This window comes from Sciurus carolinensis, chromosome 10, assembly GCF_902686445.1.
Source record: "Sciurus carolinensis chromosome 10, mSciCar1.2, whole genome shotgun sequence".
Classification (NCBI taxonomy): domain Eukaryota; kingdom Metazoa; phylum Chordata; class Mammalia; order Rodentia; family Sciuridae; genus Sciurus; species Sciurus carolinensis.
Window position 1 is genome coordinate 22,071,681 of NC_062222.1, and position 20,260 is coordinate 22,091,940.

Here is a 20,260-nt window from a genome sequence, read left to right on the forward strand (position 1 = left end):
AAAAGTATGGGCCTATGCCAGCACTTCACACCAGTTAATACCTTGCTCAAATGAAAGCAACCAATATTCTTAGAAGCTTAACAGTGATGTTAAGTATTGAAATTTGCTTTGGAGAGCATTGGCCAATTCAATTCAATGTATTATTATCATCATCGTCATCTTTATAAAATTGCCCGCATGTTCACAGAGCTCTTGGTATTTTATAAAATAAGTTAGACATGATACCTTCTTTTATGAACATATAACATTTAAGGATATAGCTATTCAACAGTATGATTTGATTTAAAAAATGGACCAAAGACCTGAATTGACATCTCATCAAAGATACACAGATGTCAAATAAGCGTGTGAAAAGGTACTTCACATGTCATTAGGAAATTGCAAATGAAAACAACAATGAGATACAACTATACACCTATTAGAATGGCCAAAAATAAAAAAACACCGGAAATACCAAATGTGAGTAAGAATGTGGAGCAATAGGAACTCTTATTCATTGCTGGTGGGCATGCAAAATGGTACAGACACATTGGAAGACAGCTCAGCAGTTTCTTGTAAAACTAAGCGTATTCTTACTGCAAAAATACTCCTTGATAGTTGCCCAAATGAGTTGAAGACTTAATTTCATCCAAAAACCCACCTAATGACAGTACCTTTTTTTGAAATTACCAAAATTTTCAAGCAAACAAGATGTCTTTGAGTAAGTGAATGAATAAATAAACAGTGACTCTTTAAGAAAATGGAATATTAAAAAGACATGGAGAATCTTAAATGTATCTTACTAAGTGAAGGAAATCAACCTGAAAAGGCTACATAGCAGGGACAATGCATGGTGCTCCAAACACTCTGTATTGCATGATTACAACTATACAATATTCTGGTAAAGGAAAAAAGAGTAGGAAGATCAGTGGTTGCCATGGGTTAGTGGGGAAGAAGAGATGGAGAGGTGGAGCATAGAGAATATTTTGGACAGTGAAACTATTCTGTATTATATTATAATGGTGGAAACACATCATTATGCATTTATTAGAACCAACATAATGTATAACACCAAGAGTGAACCCTAATGTAAACTATGGATTTTGGATGATAATGATATGTCACTGTAAGATCACTAATTGTAGCAACCAAACTAAACTGTGTAAACCAAATCTTTCCAAATTATTTTTATGACTTTAAGTCTCCTTAATAAGGCAAGGCTTATGTCCAGGGTTTCAAAGACTAGTTCTTGAACTAGTACTCAGAAAAACTCTTGCACATGTTTTCTTTGTGTAATAAAATGGGCTGAAAAAAAAATGTGGCCAATGGAAAGTTGCCTGCCAGTTAGTAAAGGCCAAATTTAAGCTGCTCAAGGGTTTCTGGGACCAACCACATTTTTTATATGTTTGTTGGCCCAAACTATTTGTCTAGCTGGAACTTTACAGGATGGTTTCCCTTGGAAAAGGTGCCAGCTGTTCTGCAGATGAACCGAGTCCTGAAAATTCCCCAGCTCCTGTCCCCAACCCCAGGCTTCCCAGCTCCATCAGGACTCTGGCAGAGTGAAAGCAGCTTTGAGTCAAATACTTTTTTGAATAATTAAAACAATCAGTGAGGAATGTGGTGCAATTTGACATCTTTTATGAAGAAAGTTTTTAGGGACAGGGTTTTATCTCCTACCATGTTTGTTCCTTGCAGCGAGTTATTTGATTAAAATAGTACTTTACTTAAATTTTGTATTTACATTCAATTTTATATTCCAAGAACTTCAAATACAGACCTTCCAATAAATCTAACTATTAGGTCTGAACTAGTTGTTCTCTTACCATGAACTCAATCAAGGATTCTTTTCTTTTGCCTTCAGTTAAAGGGCTTACAAAAGGGAAACCCATTTTTTCCTCTAAGAAACAAATTCTGCACCTTAGATTCTTTAACTCTTAACAGGGTTAAGGATCTGTTGTTTGAAGGTATTATCACTTTGTTTATAGCATTTCATACCATAAATAGAATTAAAGCATAAATTTTAGACTGAGGATTTGTGAGTTTTCTTTTTCCTCTCCCTTTCCATTAGTACCTATAGAGAATTTGTGCAAAATTCGAAACCAATTTCCCATAGTAGCAATTCAATGATATCTACATACCAGTTTCTTTTTTCTTTTTTTGTTTAAATTTATTTTTTTATTTGTTCTTTTCGGATATACATGACAGTAGAGTGTATTTTGACATTATACAGACATGGAGTATAACTTCCTATTCTTGTGGTTGTACACGATGTGGAGTTACACTGGTATGCGTTCTATTTTCAACTGTAACTATTTTATAATCTAATACAAATCGTGTCATTTATAATTCACTTGTTTTAGTGATTTTTTTGTTGTTTTAGTGATTTTAATTGTTTGTATCAATTAATATTGCCATGGGAACAATCTCTTGTTAATAGTGTCTTAGTCTTCGTACATTTAATTAACATTCGGAGGTGTATTTAAAGACCTGAGGTTGTTTTATTTATTGCTTTAAATGACACAGGACATTTCTGGGTACGGGCCGTCCATTATTTTAATAATACATTGTTTCCTATTCCTTGTTATTTCTTACACTTCTGTAAAGAAATTTTACCCAAAAGATCATCTCCAGTTTTTTTTTCTTCATTTTTCTATTTTCGAGTTTTGCATTTGGCTCTCTTTTAGAAGAGAGAACACCAACGCTTTTACTCGAACCCGACTACACCAATCTTGCAGATTTGCGCGCTCCGGCCCGCTCGGGCCTTTTCGATCCCCGCGAGCTGCCGTAGTCAAGGAAAATAGTGATTGGCTGAGGCAGAAAAGTGCCGCTTCCTCGGCGGTTTCGGTTTTTGCTGCGATTGTCCGCGGACGCCGGGCTCGCGGGGCGCCGGGAGTGAGAATTCTGGATCCCGGCTGCTAGGTGAGCCCGACGGCCTCGCGGTCCGAGGACGGGGTCGCGTGCAGTCCTGGGTTCGAGGCCCCAGTGCTGCGTCGGCCCGGGCGGCGTCTGCAGCGGCTGGCCGGGCCGGAACGCGCAGCCTCGGAAAGGGCCTAGGGAGCGGGCCCGAGCGCCCGGAGGGAGCCGGGGCCCCGGGGCCGGGGGGTGTCGGGTCCCCGTGACGTGTAGCGCCGCTCTGTCTCCTGGGCGCCTGGTGTGGCCGCGAGGTTTCTGGTCCGAGGCGCCGGGACAGCGCGGTGAGGAGCGGTGCGGTTCCTGCTGGCTCGGGATTGGTTCCCGGACCGCCCTGGTTGGGAATCCCGACGCAAACCGGGGTTTGGCGGGAAAGTAGACCCAAACCCAGGCCCAGGTGCGCCCACTTCCCTGGCCCGCGGGGAATTGCGGGACCTCGATCACCTCGGTTGATTGTGCTTAGCTCCAGAAATTAAGAGCTGGTCTGTCCCATCCCACGATTGTCAAAGTTCGGAGCCTCACGACTGCACGGTGTGAGGTCCTGTCGCCAGGAGCTTTCTGTGTCCATGTGCGCGCATGCAATGTGGTATTTTATTTAGGGTGTCTAGGATTAAAATGATGCATATAATGTTGGTGAGGACTTGATGCCCTCCTCACTTCTCTCCGGGGTGACTAATACATGACATTGGTAAAGAAAATAATATGCACGAAACCCTTGGAGCTACAGCCTCTTTTTCTCGTGTATGTGCTAATTTCTACTTTAGCAAAGATTCTACCTATTTTTTAATCGTATAACAGTATGTTTAGTTTTCCACTTCCAATTAAAAACTTTTCCTAAGTATCATTTCTAATTCATTCCTTCGTTTGGTCGGTGGTCTACTTCATGATTTCGTAGGTCCCCCATCAGTTATTCAGCCATTTCCTGACTGTGAAACATTTGGGTTGTTTTTGAATTTTTGCTCCATTTCAGCATCAGGTAATACATTCAGATGATCGTTTAATAAACTTTTTAGCCCTTAACTGTATTCTAAATGATTTTCATGGACTAGATTCTCAGAAGTGCAATCTTTAGATGCTGTGATCTAATAGAACCTTTTTAAGGTCTTCATAAACATTGCCAATTTTTTTTTTTTAATCAAGTGTGGGTAGTTGATATCATTCAGGTATGACTGTACTTGTGTAACCAAAAGTATGGTATATTTCTTAACATGTCAACTAGCAAAGCAAAGCCTCTCTTTGGAATTGTTATTATTGATAGTGATGTCTGGTAATTCTGCTTGCTTGAATTTTGTTGCAGGAATCTTCAGGAGAGAGAGAGAGAGAGAGAGAGAGAGAGAGAGAGAGAGAGTGTGTGTGTGTGTGTGTGTTAGTGGAGTTAATTGGATGTTAGAGCAGAACAGACTTCAATAGTCATCTAGCATAACTGCCTTATTTTGCAGATGAGAAACCAGGGGCCATGAGTGGTGGAGTGATGTGTTACCCAAGTCACACAGCTAATTAAGTAGCAGAGCTGGGATTAGAACTCAGGTTTCCTGCCTCCCAAGTGAGTACACTTATCTGCTGCATCAAGGTGTTTTTTCACTGAATGTAGCATATAAGAGAAGTTTAATTTTTACATCACCTGGATTAGTTTCTCCTTTTAGAATTTTACCTAGTAACAAAGTTTGTCTGAAGGAACTATAGTAGTGAAAAATGGGAAAGTGACCATTTCCATGACCAGGACTAGAAAGCCATTATTTAGAATGGCAGTTCCCATCAGGATTTTTTCAGTTGTTTTCAGATTCTCTATACATTAGAATAAAATATACTTAGTAAGTTATGCAGGTGACCCTTAATATCTGAGAGGAATTGGTTCCAGGACACCTGCATATAGCAAAATCCATGGAAGTTCAAGTTCCTTATGTAAACATCATAGAATTTGCCTATAACCTACATGTATATCCTCCCATAAAATTTTAAATCATTTCTAGATTACTTAACACAATATAAATAGTTCTTTTGGATTGTTTAGGGAATAAGGACAAAAATCATGTTCACTGCATGCATAACCAGTGTAGGTCTAACTGGCATTTTGGGTTTTGGATTTTTTTTTTTTTTTTTTTCCGTATTTTTGATCCATGAAAATCAGAAGATATGGAGAGCTAATTCTTTTATACTTTATTATTTGGCTAGAACATAGTTATTAGTTCTCATTTCTTAAACTTTGAAGAGATTTCTTTTTTTTTTTTTTTTTGAGACAGGGTCTCACTTGTTACCCACACTATTCTCGAACTCATAGACTCAGGTGATCTTGCCTCAGCAAATAGCTGGAACTACAGGCACACACATTGTACCTGGTTTGAAGATTACTTGAAAACTCCTTTTTGCTCTAAGACCAGAGAACAGTGTTTTTAATTTCAGGTAGGTCTTGTAGCAAGTTTTCTCAGTTGGCATTTTAGTCCAGATAATCCTTTGTTGTGGAGGGCTTTCCTGTGTGACATAGAATATTTAGCAACATCTCTGTCCTCCATCCACCAAACACCAGTAGCACCATCCTCCTCAAACATGACAATCTCCTGACATTTTTAAATGTCCCTGAGAATAGAGTGCAAAGACACCCCTGGTTGAAAACCAGTTGTTCATAGAAAGGATCTGGGGAACTTCAAAAATTGTAAATTTTTATAATTTATAATGTAAGTTTCTGTGCCTTTTGCTGGAGGTAGGCTTCAGGAATCTGCATTTTAACAAGCATCTCTGTAGACTTGGATGTCTTGCTTTCTCCAACTACACAAAAAGAAAGGGAAATCTATTTTCCCTTTTCTTTGTCTTACTTGGTGGTCAACAATAGTGACTTTACTGGGTTCATAGCTACTGAAGTACATACATGATACTGGATTAACTTCTGAACCTGTAGTTTGGGTGGCTGGGGGTGAGGAGAGAATGGGACTGGGATTTGCGTGGCACTGGTCTTGAATGAGTATCTCTTGCATAGACTCGGGCAGTCTACTTGGGTACCCAGGATACCAAATGAGTAAGATGCTTTCTCTGTCCCTGAGCAGTTAGAACCTACTGTGGGAGACTGTTTGGCAAATGTGAAAATGACACAATGGCTTGAGAAGGGTAACTGTCTGAGAAGGATGGTGACTGAGAGTGGAAAGAGGTGCTCTGAGGGACTCTTTTGGCCCTTGTAGAGAGGAGGCAGTAGCCCACTGCTTGGGGTGGAAGGACTGGTATGAATTCTTCAGAAGACAGCTTGGCACTCCTGTCTCAGAAGGGTGCTCTGTGGAGAGACGTTCTCAGTGTGGCACCCTCCTCGGACTTTGACAGTTTAGTATAATGCTGCATTTACGTGGGTTGTAGTGTTCACGTTTCCATGCAAATTTTTGCTTTTCAGATTTTTTTTTCACCCTAAACTGTAAACACTATGCATAGGTAAATGTTTATAGGAAAACACTACCAAGAAATAAGGGCTTCCAAGTTTTCTGTTCAATAGCATAGCTCAAAATCACATCAAATCTCCTTGCACTCAACCATTATGTTTCTTTGAAGGCTGATTTACAGTACTTTGTCAGTGGGTAATTTCCCCCCCATTGTTACTCTTATCCAACAAGATCTCTCATTGTCTCCATGACCATTCCCCAGGTTTAACAGGGGAATTTTGATATATTCAAAAAGGTGACAGTTTGTACTTTTGAAAAAGTTTTGAGCTTTGGGGTCAAGCCTTGGTATTCTTCCACCTCACAGGATTTCTGTGTGAGTTGCTTATGAATCCAGTATGGCCTGGCACATCATTTGATTAATGAAGTTTGGCCCCCCTCCCCCTGATTCTTATACAAAAAAAAAAGCAAACAAATAAAACCTCTGCAGGGCAGATGTCCTCATACTTGATAGACCTCTCTATGGCTTCTGACAGAAAATATACTGCCTTTGACTTAATGGCCATTTATGAAAATAGGTCATTTAAAACAAGCCTGAGTAGGAATCAGGGGAGGGACAGGAGTCATAGAGGGTGATGATGACTTTAATTTTGAAGGGAGAAGTTTTACCAAGGTGACCCTGCAGAAAGGAGGTCTTTTTCCTCTTACATGTTTATGGTTCAGGAGTCTTATCTCTTGCTTCAGAAATTGTCAGAACCGTGTCTTCTGCCTTATCCAATTTAAAAGATGAAAACTTAAAATTACTTGAGCCAAGTGATGGGAAAAATTGTGGTGTCAAGACCAATTTACTCATACAAAATGGATTTATGGGCAAGTCATTAAGTAACAGGGAGTACCAAGGAAGCCTAATGAAGACTAATGTAAAAGATGTGGCTCTACTAAAGTGATGGATAAAATGTGTTCGAGGCAACCATAGTCTTTCCAAATAACTTTAAAAATGTTATTTTTTCAAAAGATCTAACAGAATGTAGATATTCTGGGGAACAAATGAGAGGCTTGTTATTAGCCCCTCCTTTCACGTGGCTTTTGGTCTTTTGAAGGAGAAAAGACCTATCTAAGAAACAAAGTAAAGAATATGAAAAAAGTAAATAGGACAGGTTGCATTATGTGCAACCAAATGCCAAACCAAGATGCTAGAACTGAGATGGCCTGCTCTACTCTGCTGCCTAAAGCAGAAAGTGGAACCCAGGGAGGTTCTGCTTGGAACCCTCCCTGTTCCCCATCATTGAAAACAGTATTTCCAGAACTTGCCAATTCATGACAATCTCCTAGGATTGTATGAACGGATTTCTGGATCTTCTTCAGAACTACCGATGAGAATCTTCCAGTGACCTAAATGACTCAAATGTGGGAAACTGACCCAGAGTCTCAAGCTTGGGATCCCCATGAACGAATGTAGCTGACTCCTCCTTGCCTATGTAGATGTGATCTTCAAATCCAAACACACCAGTGCCTTTGCTGAGACTTCCCTCATTTCATCTGGTGTGCTCCTATTCCCTCACACTCTGCTCAGGTGTCACCTCCAGAAATCCTTTGATCTGTCTTGCCTGGGTTCCTTTGTGCTGTTCTCTATACATAATTCTATTTGCTTACAGCCTTTGTAAAAATCTCCATTGACCTGTTTTTTGTTTTTTGTTTTATTTTAAACCCCCTCTGGAGTACAGCTTCAAGGGCCCAAGGCTTATGGTTCCATCTCCAGCCTGACTCTTTGTAGGTGTTCCATAAAGTTTGAAGTGCTGATTGCCTTCAGGAAGAGATAGATATTAACTGGAATAAAGGTGAGGCTTAATGGAGGTGTTTTCTTTGGCAAGCTTAGAACATATCTGTCCTTTTTTATATAATTCAGAAAGTTAATGCCTTTAAAGTAAGGAATACTGTCAAGCAACTGGTCATCTGGGTTTCTATTCTTTTCCAACATTAACTTTTAACTCTGCTTCTGATTTTTTGCTTTTTGGGTGTTTTTCATCCTAAATTGTAAATGTTTAGGAATAGGTGAAATTACTAATAAATAAAGTAGTTAATCCCTCACAGCTAACCCTGTGAACTAGTTTTTCACATCACAGTACATTTTAGTGGTTTTTTAAATGCTAAATAGACAGCTAATCTTATCTCGATTTTGTCCATGAAGAAACTGGCATAATGAGATTTGGCATCTGTGATAGGAAATGATTCTAAGACTCATGAGATGAGTATCGTGTTTAGCCACAAAACAGCAAATGTGCAGGACATAAATAGATAGTTTATAGATGAATGAGAACATTTGTTTGTTTTTACTAAACTCATTAAAGGTACTGAATCTGTTATAGTATTTACTTTGTAATTCTTCTCTTTGCACTCAAAACACATAAATAAAATTGCTGTGTTGTCTGAGTCTTGAATGAATAGTAGTTGTAATTTTAGTTTTCTATTGAAGCTCTGCCGCTAAAAAAAAAAATGAGCTGACAATTCAGTGAAAAAGTTGAATTTTGCCGAACAAAATAGTAACTTGATCATATTCTTAAAAAATCTTTTAAGCCTTGCAGGTGAGCACTGTGGATGGTCCAAATGATAGTTTATGAAATTTGTATTTTATTTAACCTAGGATATTAGGTTTTCCTGGTAAGAAAAAATTGTTTTACCTGTAGTATGATTGCTTATTTACTCATGACCCTTCAACAAAAGTTTAGATGTTTCTTCTAGATTCTTAGGTCCTAAGGTCAAAGCTTCTTTGTACGATGTATATTTGAATTTCTCACACAATGTGTGCATGTATTTGTTGAACCAATGAAAACTGGTACCCTGGCATTGCAGCTTACCAAACTTCTTGAATCTTTGCAGGTTCACTTTGAGAACATCTAAAACAATGATCCTGAACTTGAATCAGATCATTGGGTGATTTTACTAGGAGTATAATAAGCAGTGATATTTATGAAAGAATGTTGACTATTTTGATTGAAAACAAACAAAAATCAATTTGAGTTATTGGAGAGAATCCTTTAAAGTTTGTATCTAAACTAGTTTAAGTTTCGATGATATATAGCTTCTACATGATAGTGATACTGAATTTGACTGAAACATATAACTGATTTCCAAAATCTTTTTGCTGTTTTTGCTCAAGTAACAAATTTTTAAAATTTGTTTGCCAAAATATTTTATAGAGCTAGCTGTTGTATAACATATAGATGAGTTTTGAAAGAAGTGATGGCAATCTTCATAGTCCAGTATGACTGATTTGGTGTGTAATGTTCTCTCTTTCAAATCCTTTTTTACTTGAATTTTAACACCTTATCTTTATGATTTAGAGGACATACCTGTTATAATCATAGTTAAGTAATTCAGAATCTGTGGCTGCAATAGCAACTTTGAGAAGGCTGTTTCTGTTTGAAGTTGTGATTCTAAGAGCACTCACTGTGTGCTCATTGGCTATGAGACTGTGACAGGGTGCTTAACTTTCTGCTTCTTCATCTGTAAAGTAAGGATAAAAACAATACCTCCCTCACAGGGTAGTGAGATTTCAGTGGAGTAATACATGTGCAGTCCTTAGAACAGTGCTGGCATGTAGTATACTCAGTTATTAGTTTTCAGTGATGATTATAATTATTATTTTCAGAGGTACCGTTTAGACATCATTGCACTTTGTTCATAATGTGCCTCTTATAAATAGTGTAGACTTTAAAATGAGACTGATTAGAGCTTCATCATATTCTGTTTCATCATATTCTGATTACATCACATTGGGGGGCAAATTATTCAATCTTCCGTTACCTCTGTTTTCATCAGCAAAATGGGGATAGTAAGACCTTCTCCCTGGTGTTTCTGTAAGATTAAATTTGATAGTGCTTTTAAAGTTGTTAATAGAATGCTCAGCATAAAATAAGTGTTCATTAAATGGCAGGGGTGGTAGTGGTTATAATGGATGTGCTGTGTATGAGATACAAGAAGAGTAGCTGCTCTGTAAATGCAGAGCGCTCTAAAGGGCCATGCCATGAAACTGTGTTGTAGGGACTGAATGAAATAATGTGTGGAAAATACTTGGCTTACTATCTGCTTCATATTAGTATTATGTTATTATATATAATATAATATATTATTAGTATTGACAACTCGTTAGTTGTCATGTAGTAGTCATGGTGGTGGTGGTGGTGGAATAATATCAAATCTTCATACATGGTCCTTAGATCCTCAGTTTCCTAGCTTCAAGGATTTTTTTTGTTGTTGAATAATTAACTTTGGTCTTTACATTTATTGCTTCCTTTCATATTTCTGATCAGGATCGTTAAAATGAGTCTGCGGAAGCAAACCCCTAGTGACTTCTTAAAGCAAATCATCGGACGACCAGTTGTGGTAAAATTAAATTCTGGAGTGGATTATCGAGGTAATATTTTCATGTTTCATCCTCACTGTTGTAACTAAATAAGTCAATGTGACTTACTCAGGGTACCCAATAGACCAAAAAAGCATTGGTTATCAACAGTTTTTATGTCCAGCTCTTTTTCTACCTCTGAGATGGTTCCTTGTAGAGAGAAAAATACATCAGCAAAACGTGTGCTTCTGACTTCCAGAGTTGTGTAAACTCTGTCCTTTTCTGATTTGAAATGATATATACCAAAGTTCCCTCGTGGTAGCCAGGGATTCACAGTCAGCTCAGGTATGAAAAACTGAGTAGTGCAGAGCACCTTCGTATGGCAGCGTTTGTTTTTGCAGAAGTAGTCCAGGTTGGCAAGCAGCTGCTGAGACGGCATCATTTTAGAGCCTGACCTTCCCCCTCACACCCAGTGGGCTATCAGGTAGTGCCTTTCTGTTCTTGTAGAGCATATTTTTTAAGAGGCTCTGAAATTAACTTTGCAGGAGAATGGTATCAAATTCCATTTTAAAAAACTACTGAATCCCAAATCTTGCAAAGTTATGTGAAATTACCTAGAATATTTCACAAGTGTAGGTGATTAATTCATTAGCAAAGTTTTGTGACCTTTTCTTGGTCTCTTTTCTAGATAATTAATGATAGTAATCTCTTGAACTTTTTCTTCTTTCTACACATGCAGACATCATTTTGTTGAGAACTTAATGCATATCAGTGAACCCTTTGAGGTCTCTGGTGATTATCCCCACATAGAAAGGGAGGAGCTAGGACTCAGACCCAGGCTTGAGTCTGGAACCTTGTTGGGAAGCCACACTGCTTTACTGTTTAATTTCTTTCTCTATCTTCCTTTCCTCTTTATTTTTCTTTCTTTTTTATTTGTTTGTTTTATTTTCATTTTGCTACCCAGGCTGATCTTAGAACTCCTAAGCTCAAGTGATCTTTCCATTTCAGCCTCCTGACTGAGACTACAGGCACATACTACCATGCCCAGCTTGCTTTATTTGTTGACATTAATTTCCAGTTTAATTTGATTTTTTATATTATAACTAGTGAATTTATACTGGCTGCTGAGAAATTATAGTGTATGTACTGCTTTCCACCCATGAATTTATTGATGAGCCCTTAGCAAGTAATAAGTAGAATTCCAGGATTTGAGTATATTTCACTGTTGATTAGGGTGGGGACATTGTTGTGGTCAGTATTTTCTTAGTACTCATTTTAATAAAGACATTGGCCTTCTTAACCTTTTTTCCTCTGTATTCAGGGACAATATTTCTATTTATAAAAGGGATAATGTTTTAGTTTTATTTTTAGAAATTTAAAAGCAAATAATAGGGCTGGGTGGGGTGACGCATATCTGTAATCCCACAGATTTGAGAGGCTGAGGCAGGAAGATCACAAGTCTGAGGCCAGCTTGGGCAACTTAATCCCTCTCTCAAAATAAAAAAATTAGAAGGACTGGGGATATATCTCCAGTAGCGCATCCCTGTGTTTAATTCCTCGTACTGCAAAAAATAGAAAGGAAAGAAAAGAAATTTAAAAGCAAATTATGGAGAAAAGGAAAGAAAACAATATAAAACAAAATTCTACCATCCAGAGATAATCTGCCCTTCCAATTTTTATCTCTTTGTATATAATTTTACATAAATGGAATCTGCACGTGCACCCTGATTTTTTTACACTAAATAATACATTTAGTCCTATGACAGTACAGATAAATTTTAATGGCTACGTAGGAATCGCTCATGTAACTGTACCAGGTTTGTTTTTAATCAGTTTCCTTTAATGACTACTGAGAAATTTACCAGTTTTTTGCCATTGTAAACAACTGCTTTTTTGACACATCTTGAATGTCTGGTGTCTGTCTGGATAAATCACCTGGGCTGGGATTTTCGAGTCTGCCGAGTTGGCTGGCCCTCCATTATGTCCTGCATTTTTTTTTTTTTTTTTTTTAAGGTACTGGGGATTGCACTTGGGGGCATTCAACCACTGAGCCACACATCCCCAGCCCTATTTTGTATTTTATTTGGAGCAGGATCTCATTGAGTTGCTTAGTGCCTTGCCGTTGCTAAGGCTGGCGATCCTCCTGCCTCAGCCTCCTGAACCACTGGGATTACAGCCGTGTACTGCTGGGCCTGACCCTTATTAACTTTTATTTATCTTTTCCAAGCTAAGTAGAAATGATATTTTCTTTGTTTATTAACAGGACTAAACAACCTTTCATATGGATAATAACCATAATTTTTTCCTCATTTATGAATGTCGGTCCATGGTCTGTGTTCTTAAAGCAAAATATTTTACACTATTTAGGGGGCTTACTAAAAGAATTGCACTTATTTTGTGGTTAAATAACTTTAAAAAAGAAGAAGAAGAAGCCTGGCATGTTGGCACACACCTGTAATCCCAAAGACTCAAGAGACTGAGGCAAGAGAATTGCTAGTTCAAGGCCAACCTCAGCAACTTAGCAAGACCCTGTCTCAAAATAAAATAAGCAAATAAATAAAATAGGATTAGGGATGAAAGTCAGTGGCCAAGTGCACCTGGGTTCAATCTCCAGTACCAAAACAAACAAACAAAAAACTTAGTGACTCTCTATCACAGTTTCTCTTTAACTTTGAAGAAAGTGCCTTGTTTCCTGTTATTTGTAGTACTTTTTATCTCCTGGAGAAGGACAGGGACTATAACTCTAACCTCCTGAGTGGTATTTTTTTTTTTTTTTAAGTTGTATTTCAAGAACAGATACTTTGATTAGAAATGAACATTGCATTTTGAAATAATCCTTTCATTTAGCTTTCATGCATAGTTGCATATCATGTCTTAGACATCTCTTGCTCATTTAGGATTGTGATTTGGATGTAATCTAGTCCAGCAGGAACCAGACTGCAAAGCTGTGTCTTAAGCTTTCTTTTGCAAGGAAATAATTGTTCTTAATAGTTCACAGTCCATTCTGGTTCTTTGAAAGTTTACAGCGTCTCTCCGAATTCCGTTAGGTTAATGTCTGTGCTCTCGTTACACACACACAGTTTTGAAAAGGAACTTTTTTTGTGTGGAGGATAATGGGGGCAGAAGCAGAGAGTGAGGTGCATATTAATGAAGTTAAGACTTTAAATGGAACTGTTGACTCGGTTAATCAAATTGAATCTGAAGTATGTGTTTTTGCTTTATTTTTTTTTTCCCTAGAAAATAGCATTTTAAATTAGATGCTGAGAGTTAGAGGCTTACAGATTTTCAGCCTCTGAAAACAAATCATCTGGTCAAAATTTGCAAAACTTAAACTGTCTTAACACAATTAAAGTGATTCACTCAAACTGTTTCCTTGAAAGTTCCCTAGAATGTTTTTAGCTGTTTTTCTCTATTAGTTTTGATTTGAAAATATTATAACTGTAACAAAACAGAATGGGATGTGTTATAATGCAATATGTTGCCCTGTATTCTCAAGCTGCTCTTCAGTGTGAGTCACAGCTTTGAGATGTTCTTTCAGGAGCACCTGCTGTCTCCTCTTCTATTATTTTAACAGATTGTGGAGACTTCCTCTTAACCCTGGAGTACATTCATCTGCTGCAGTAGATGTTGTGAAAGAGTGAAATAAATCTGCCAAGACCCGTATTTCACTTAGTGGCTAAAGTAAGAAATGCCACTGGAACCGAGGATCATTTGTCCATGCATAATTGCCCACTCCTTTCTTTATCGTCCAAAGAATGGCATTTTAGTTGGAATATTCTTATTCTGTTACTTTTGTGAAGGCTTTTAAAGTTGCTGTGGTGATCATGCATTCCAGGAGGAAGTGACAGTTCATTGCTTGTCCTGCAGTGGGGATGTGTGACTGCATTCACGTTATGCACTTCCTAGCCTTCGTTCAGATTGCTGAAGAATAAAGGCTTGTTTTGTGCTTAAGTCTACTGGGTTTTGTTTATAGTGTGAATTTTTATTTTATGCATTTAAAGACAAATGAATAAAGAAATTATCAGTTCTAAGATATGCCCTGTAATTTTCAGCTCTTTCTAACTTTGTATATCTTGTTTTTGACTCAATCTGTCTCTAGGGGTCTTGGCTTGCCTGGATGGTTACATGAACATAGCCCTGGAGCAGACAGAAGAATATGTTAATGGACAACTGAAGAATAAGTATGGGGATGCATTTATCCGAGGAAACAATGGTAATACTTCTTTACAGTTCTACAGCATTTGAAATAAACCTTTTAGTTTATAATCAGGAGTACTAGGGGGTTTTCTAGATCATTTGAAAATTCAGTTTTAGATTTTTTTTTTTTTTTTCTTCTTTTTAAATGATTGTGAGTCTTGGATTTTCAGTGTGGCCAGTTCTTTTTTTAGGTGCTTCATGGAATTTTGGAACTAGAAATTCTTTCCTTCCCTCTCTTATTGATGAGATAATTGAAGGGTATTGGTATACTGATCCAGAACCCCATTCTCTCACATATCACTTATTATATTCCCCCAACACATATTCTTGCCTCTCACAGTCTAGAAGTTGGAGCTATAAGAATGGGTGCTATTTCCCTGCTCTCTTGAGTTTACATAATTTGGTGCTTAGTTTATCCTATTTGTTCTTTTCCTATAAAGCATTCAGATGCTTTTTGTGGAGATTTGTACCTTTAAGTTGGGCAAAAATGGCAAAATAGAAAATATGGTTCTGAAGTTACTCAGCTTTTTAACTGAGTACAATACATTGTTGTAATAACTGTGGTTATTTTTAAGTACCTCATTTCAAAACAAGTTATCAGTGAAGTCACGTTTGAATTTTTGGCAGGAAGGGGAAGAAATGGAAATTATAGAAGTTATCCCTTGACCAACTCCCACATTTTGATCCCATCCCCAAATGGAACTCTGAGGTTCTTTAGTTCAGATTTTTTTCTTGATTTCTTTGCTTCTTGGTAAGGAGGTCTTTGCCTTCCTTAGCAGTTGGATCTCTGTGCTCTGAATGAAACTTCCTGAGTTGTATATTAATAATCCAGACTGCATCATTATAAACATGTTTTGACGCTTCTAGTGTATAGACTTTCTTCTGGTTTTCATGTTGTTGTTCTTCCTATGAAATGTTATGATTTTGCCTCATCTTAAGACAACTGATAGCAGCAGCCCATGGGAGCTTCTGTGAGTGGTGATAGATGAAGCCTTTCACTTGCTCCTTTTACCTAAGATTTGTCCAGTTTCCCCAGGGGTGTTTTTGCTGGCATTCCGTCGCTTCCCTTCATATGACCTTTTCCATAATGCAGTCATTATCTTTGGATTCCCAGTTTACCTCTTCAGCTACTAACTTAACTGATGAATCTGAGCTGTGTTCTTTAGCCAAGACATCCCTTAATGTTCATTTTGAATAAATCTGTCAGAATCTGAATACTCACAATGGGGATTGGGGAGGAATATACCTCTGGTGAAAGCTTGACCAGTGACCCATCCTCCAGTTTGTCTTATTTTCACATGTGACATATCCTACTGAGTTCCATTTGGTGGTCATGATAGGACTAGCTAAACAAAACTTTGGATAATAACAAAGGTTAAGACTCTGTCAGGTAGCTCCGACTAAGAACTTTGGTGTCTTCAAAATAAAACAAACAACAATAACAACAAAAAAGAACTCAACTTTTTGTTGATCCTGGTGCAGCTGAAAAGGTGAGCAGCGGGTTTACAGTTATTTTGGAGAGATGGGTAATGACACGCTATTCCTAATCTGAATTCTAGCCTGGTAGATTACTTTGATAAAAGCACCATTATTGTACTTTTAATGATAAAGCAGTCTCATAGTTTAGGGGCTTTCCTATGTATTTTATTTTATCATCCTGGCCACAATTTGTAAAGTCAATCAGTGGATGGAAAAGATTGGTTGCAATCATGTAAGACATCAAACTCATAAAACTAGTTGTTCCAGAAGTAATTGTATGGTGTGAGAATTCCTTTTAAATTTGCAGAGATGTCAAGCCAAAATGTATTTGCTTTTAAAATTTGCTACTATGATACTTAAGAGCAGTTTTTAAATATTTATTTTTGCCTTTTCAGTGTTGTACATTAGTACGCAGAAGAGAAGGATGTGAAGACACCAAGGGAGCAGTTCTTTTCATAACTGGATGTATTTTTTAATGAATTTTTTTCTTTTTTTTTTTTTGATTCTTTTGTGCTATAAGTTGTCCTGATTTCATAGAAGTTGGTGATTTTTCACTGACATGTGAGTAACAAAAATGTATAAAGTTATGGATTGACTTGTAAAGAGTTTCCACTTTTGTTTCATTTTCTTTTACCTCTGTGTTGATGTGTAGAATGCTACAAGAGTTTTTAAAAAAGACAGTGTTTCTTCCTACAAGATTATTAAGTTTCAAGCACTGTCATTTCATTCCTGCTTTGCCTTATTTATTCAGCAGACTACAGTGGTGCATATAATTATACATTCCAGAAATTTCCTTCTTTATCCTATCCCCTTCTACTCACATACAAAATACTTGGGTGAAAATGTTCAACAAAGGCATCCAGTTTCCGTCTGCGACTATAAAAAGGGGCCATGAGGTCAGAAGTTCAGCTGCTGATTCAGTCACCTAGGTAGAAAATAGCATGGGGGCTCTAACAGTGGCACTTCCGCAAACAGAGTGGAAATCCTAGTTGAGTTGGGAGAGAAGTTCTAAAGATTTAACCATTTGCCAGTCAGGCAAAAACCTTTCTGTCAGCAGTTACCCTACGACTCCTCCTGTGCAATTAGACCTTTTAGTTTTCCTTGCTCCTTTTAGGAGTGTGACATCAGTGTTAATCAGTTCCTGCCCCAGGAGAGGAAGAGCCATTCCTGTGCAACTCACAGTCATTTACATGAGAGCAAAACCTAGACCCTTAAACTCATCCAGGTTCCAGTTGCTAAGCTGTGATTGGGAAAGAATGTCTCCTGACTTGCTTAGCAAGTAGCTTTGGGGAAACTTTTCTTTAAAATCAGAGCTGTATTCAAGTATGATGTTGTCCCAGAGAGGAGCCACAAGCTTTCATATCGCCTGGCACACAGCAGTGTCTTTGGATTATAGGACTCCTGCTGAGGGGATCTGCACAATTATTAATGAGCTTCCCCCAACCCTGCTGTATTTTCTGAACAGTTTCACTCTAGAAACAACAAATATATCTGGCTGTGGTTGAATAGACAGCAGACAGTTGTATGAGCTTGCACTGGCCTTCCTCTCCCTCCCTGCCCGTCTACACAGCATCCCTGTTTCAAGAGCCGGGTGGGATTTGCAGTCTTTGCCGGGGCATAATTGGGAAGGGTGGGGAGGGGAGTGCTGGTCCTGGAGGGGCATGTATGTGTTTGTGCCATTTTATTTTGAAGATCAGAGAGTAATTGGAAACAATTATTTTTTAATTAATAACTCAGGAAAGGTGAACAGAAACATTTCACCAGGTTTTGCTGTGTGCACACTGAAAATAAAACACTTTATGCTTTGCTTCAATAATTTATCACTTCTTGACAGGGGCTTGAAAAGGGTCCAGTCTGTAAGTACAAATCACCAATTTGCTCTTTTATAAATGACTTCTTTTAAGGAGAAAATGGATGTCCCTCCACGTGGAGCACACATGCTCTCATTTGTTTTGTAGAATATGTGGGGCAGCCAAGTGACTGTCCCTTCACTCACTCACATCAGCAGTCTCTAAAAGCAGTTCCATTGTTATCTCCCACCAATCTAGCATTCCTATTTTTGCTAACTTCTTTCCTGACCTCCCTTTCAGTATATGAGTCTTTATTTCCCCCTAGCCATCTCTCCAGTTTAATAGCTCTGTGGGAAAGTAGCGTTTTCATCCATGTAACTACTTTTAATCAAGATCGACTTTGGGAAATGCTACCATTTTTATGGTAATAAAGGCCTGCATTATGCACTCAGACCAGCGCAAGCTGTCCCTGGGGTATACCTTCAAGTAGTAGAAGTGTGAAACAAAGTATAAATGCTAAAATTACTTTTGTCTTAACTGTAGTCTCCTAGAGGTCAGTGAATGATTTCCAATTGCAGGGAAGCAAAGACATTTGTTCTAGGTTGAAGAATTTTTCACTTGACTAAATGTATGCTCCCTGTCTCTGTGCCCCCCAAACCCTGGCTGCCACACTTTTTCCTGGGCTATGACAAAACAAGAATGTTTAGTGGGAAACAAAATTTGTTTGATTTTTTTTAGACTATCTGACTCTGCATTCTGTTTTGGTCTTTGAGCTATTCCTTGGCTAATCTTCCAACAAGTTGAATTGATTCTTATTTCAAAACTGTTTATCCCAAAACAGAGCTGTTGACAAGTACAAATACAGATGGCAGACATGTGGTCTGATTTTCATGTTCTCCATTTCAGCATTCAGGGAGGCAGTGTTACTGAGAGATGGTTTACATCTTGAGCCTCTTGTTCAAGTCAATATGTAATACATGCTAGGAGTTTTCTAATTATGTGGCAAATAGTAACAAATGCTTAAGGGATTTCCTTAAGATCCGAAAACACAGTAGCATCAACTTGGTGTATAAGGCTTGTCACCCTGGAAGCACAGATGCAACCTTCACTGGGGAATGGTCCTTGATAAGCACACTGACTCTCCGATGACCTCAGTACAGCATTCCAGTGTGAGGATTCAGTCTTTTCCTTGCTGTGGACAGACAACGCCTTTTGTTGCACTGACCTTTGTCCTCAAAGCATATGACCCTCTGGAGATTGGCTCACGCTTGTATTCCAAGGCAGATTGCAGCCCACACAGTGACCTTGCAATTCACAGCCAAACTGTTTCAACTATTGTTTTTTCCTCCACAAAAAGAAATTGTTGGTGAAAGGAAGGCAACCTGCAATTCTTCTCTCTTCTGACCTCGTTTCAGGAGGCCTGGTGCTCAGCAGCTTACTGCTCACTGCCCTTAGTGAGGTTGTTTAACTAGACTCTTAAGAGGTACACGGTTAGTTATGACCTCTCTGGAGTCTGAATATCCAGCAGCTACTTCAGTTCCTGTAGCTGCTGTCTGTTGGTACATGGCTGTGAAATCACGAGCGTCGCTGATGTTGACACATCAGTTTCAACTCATCACTGGGGTCCAGTTAGCCAAAGGGTGCATGACCGTAGGAGTGGGCAGTGGTCCACTCTGGGTGTGAGGGGACAGTGAAGATAGCCCCAAGTGTTACTTGCTCTGTGCCTGTCAGCCTGCTTCCATCCTCTAGAAGGTAGGGGAGGTGACTGGCAAGTAGGGATTTGAGAAAATGGTGGCAGAAATCAGTTTCTCATTGAGTGAATAAGAACTGTAGGCAGAGACTGTGCTGTGCCTCATGGAGGAGAAAAGGAAGAGTGACATTGTTCACATCCTCCATGTCCAATGGAGCAACGGAGGTTCCATTCTAGGTTTAGATATGTATGTGGGGAAGAGGTCCCATACTTAATTGGCCAGAATTGTGAGACTTCTTAAAATCTGAACACTTCTGTTTGATCATCACAATGTATGTTTCTATCTTAAAATTCTAGATACACCCAGGACTAGACAATTTTGAAATCAGTCATTTCTATCGATTTATCTCCTGTTTCTCTGCAGGCCCATGTGGTTCAATTCCCTTCTGTATACTCTTTTTTTTTTTCTCCTCTCCTGGCAGAAGCCAGATTTTTCTGTGGTTTAACTGAACAGTCA

General features: G+C 38.4%; 2 protein-coding genes across 4 annotated transcripts in view; both read left to right on the forward strand.

Annotated features, from left to right (window-relative positions):
• Window positions 1-2,771: 2,771 nt before the first annotated feature.
• On the forward strand, window positions 2,772-16,866 carry Lsm6 (LSM6 homolog, U6 small nuclear RNA and mRNA degradation associated). 2 transcript variants are annotated; one of them, XM_047566777.1, is made up of 5 exons: window positions 2,774-2,898; window positions 4,329-4,432; window positions 10,556-10,659; window positions 14,687-14,800; window positions 16,659-16,810. In XM_047566777.1, the coding sequence occupies exons 3-5, from the start codon at window positions 10,566-10,568 to the stop codon at window positions 16,691-16,693; spliced, it is 243 nt and encodes an 80-aa protein (XP_047422733.1). In that variant the 5' UTR covers window positions 2,774-2,898; window positions 4,329-4,432; window positions 10,556-10,565; the 3' UTR covers window positions 16,694-16,810. The 2 variants fall into 2 exon arrangements, with proteins under 2 accessions (XP_047422735.1, XP_047422733.1); XM_047566779.1 differs by lacking the exon at window positions 4,329-4,432 and having other exon boundaries at window positions 2,772-2,898; window positions 16,659-16,866.
• Window positions 16,704-20,260, forward strand: part of Reeld1 (reeler domain containing 1) — a 38,052-nt gene continuing 34,495 nt past the window's right edge. Inside the window, exon 1 of one of the 2 annotated variants that reach the window (XM_047566770.1) lies at window positions 16,704-16,824. The gene's annotated coding sequence lies outside the window, so the exon portion shown is untranslated. The remainder of the gene's footprint in view (window positions 16,825-20,260) is intronic. The other variant, XM_047566772.1, reaches the window with a different exon arrangement.

What these genes read in the sequence shown, in the direction of transcription:
- Lsm6 (XM_047566779.1), top strand. Translation starts at nt 10,566, where the DNA reads ATGAGTCTGCGGAAGCAAACCCCTAGTGACTTCTTAAAGCAAATCATC. An exon ending in TTCTGGAGTGGATTATCGAG is followed by an intron (nt 10,660 to 14,686) that starts GTAATATTTTCA and finishes ATCTGTCTCTAG; the next exon opens with GGGTCTTGGCTTGCCTGGAT. An exon ending in ATTTATCCGAGGAAACAATG is followed by an intron (nt 14,801 to 16,658) that starts GTAATACTTCTT and finishes TTGCCTTTTCAG; the next exon opens with TGTTGTACATTAGTACGCAG.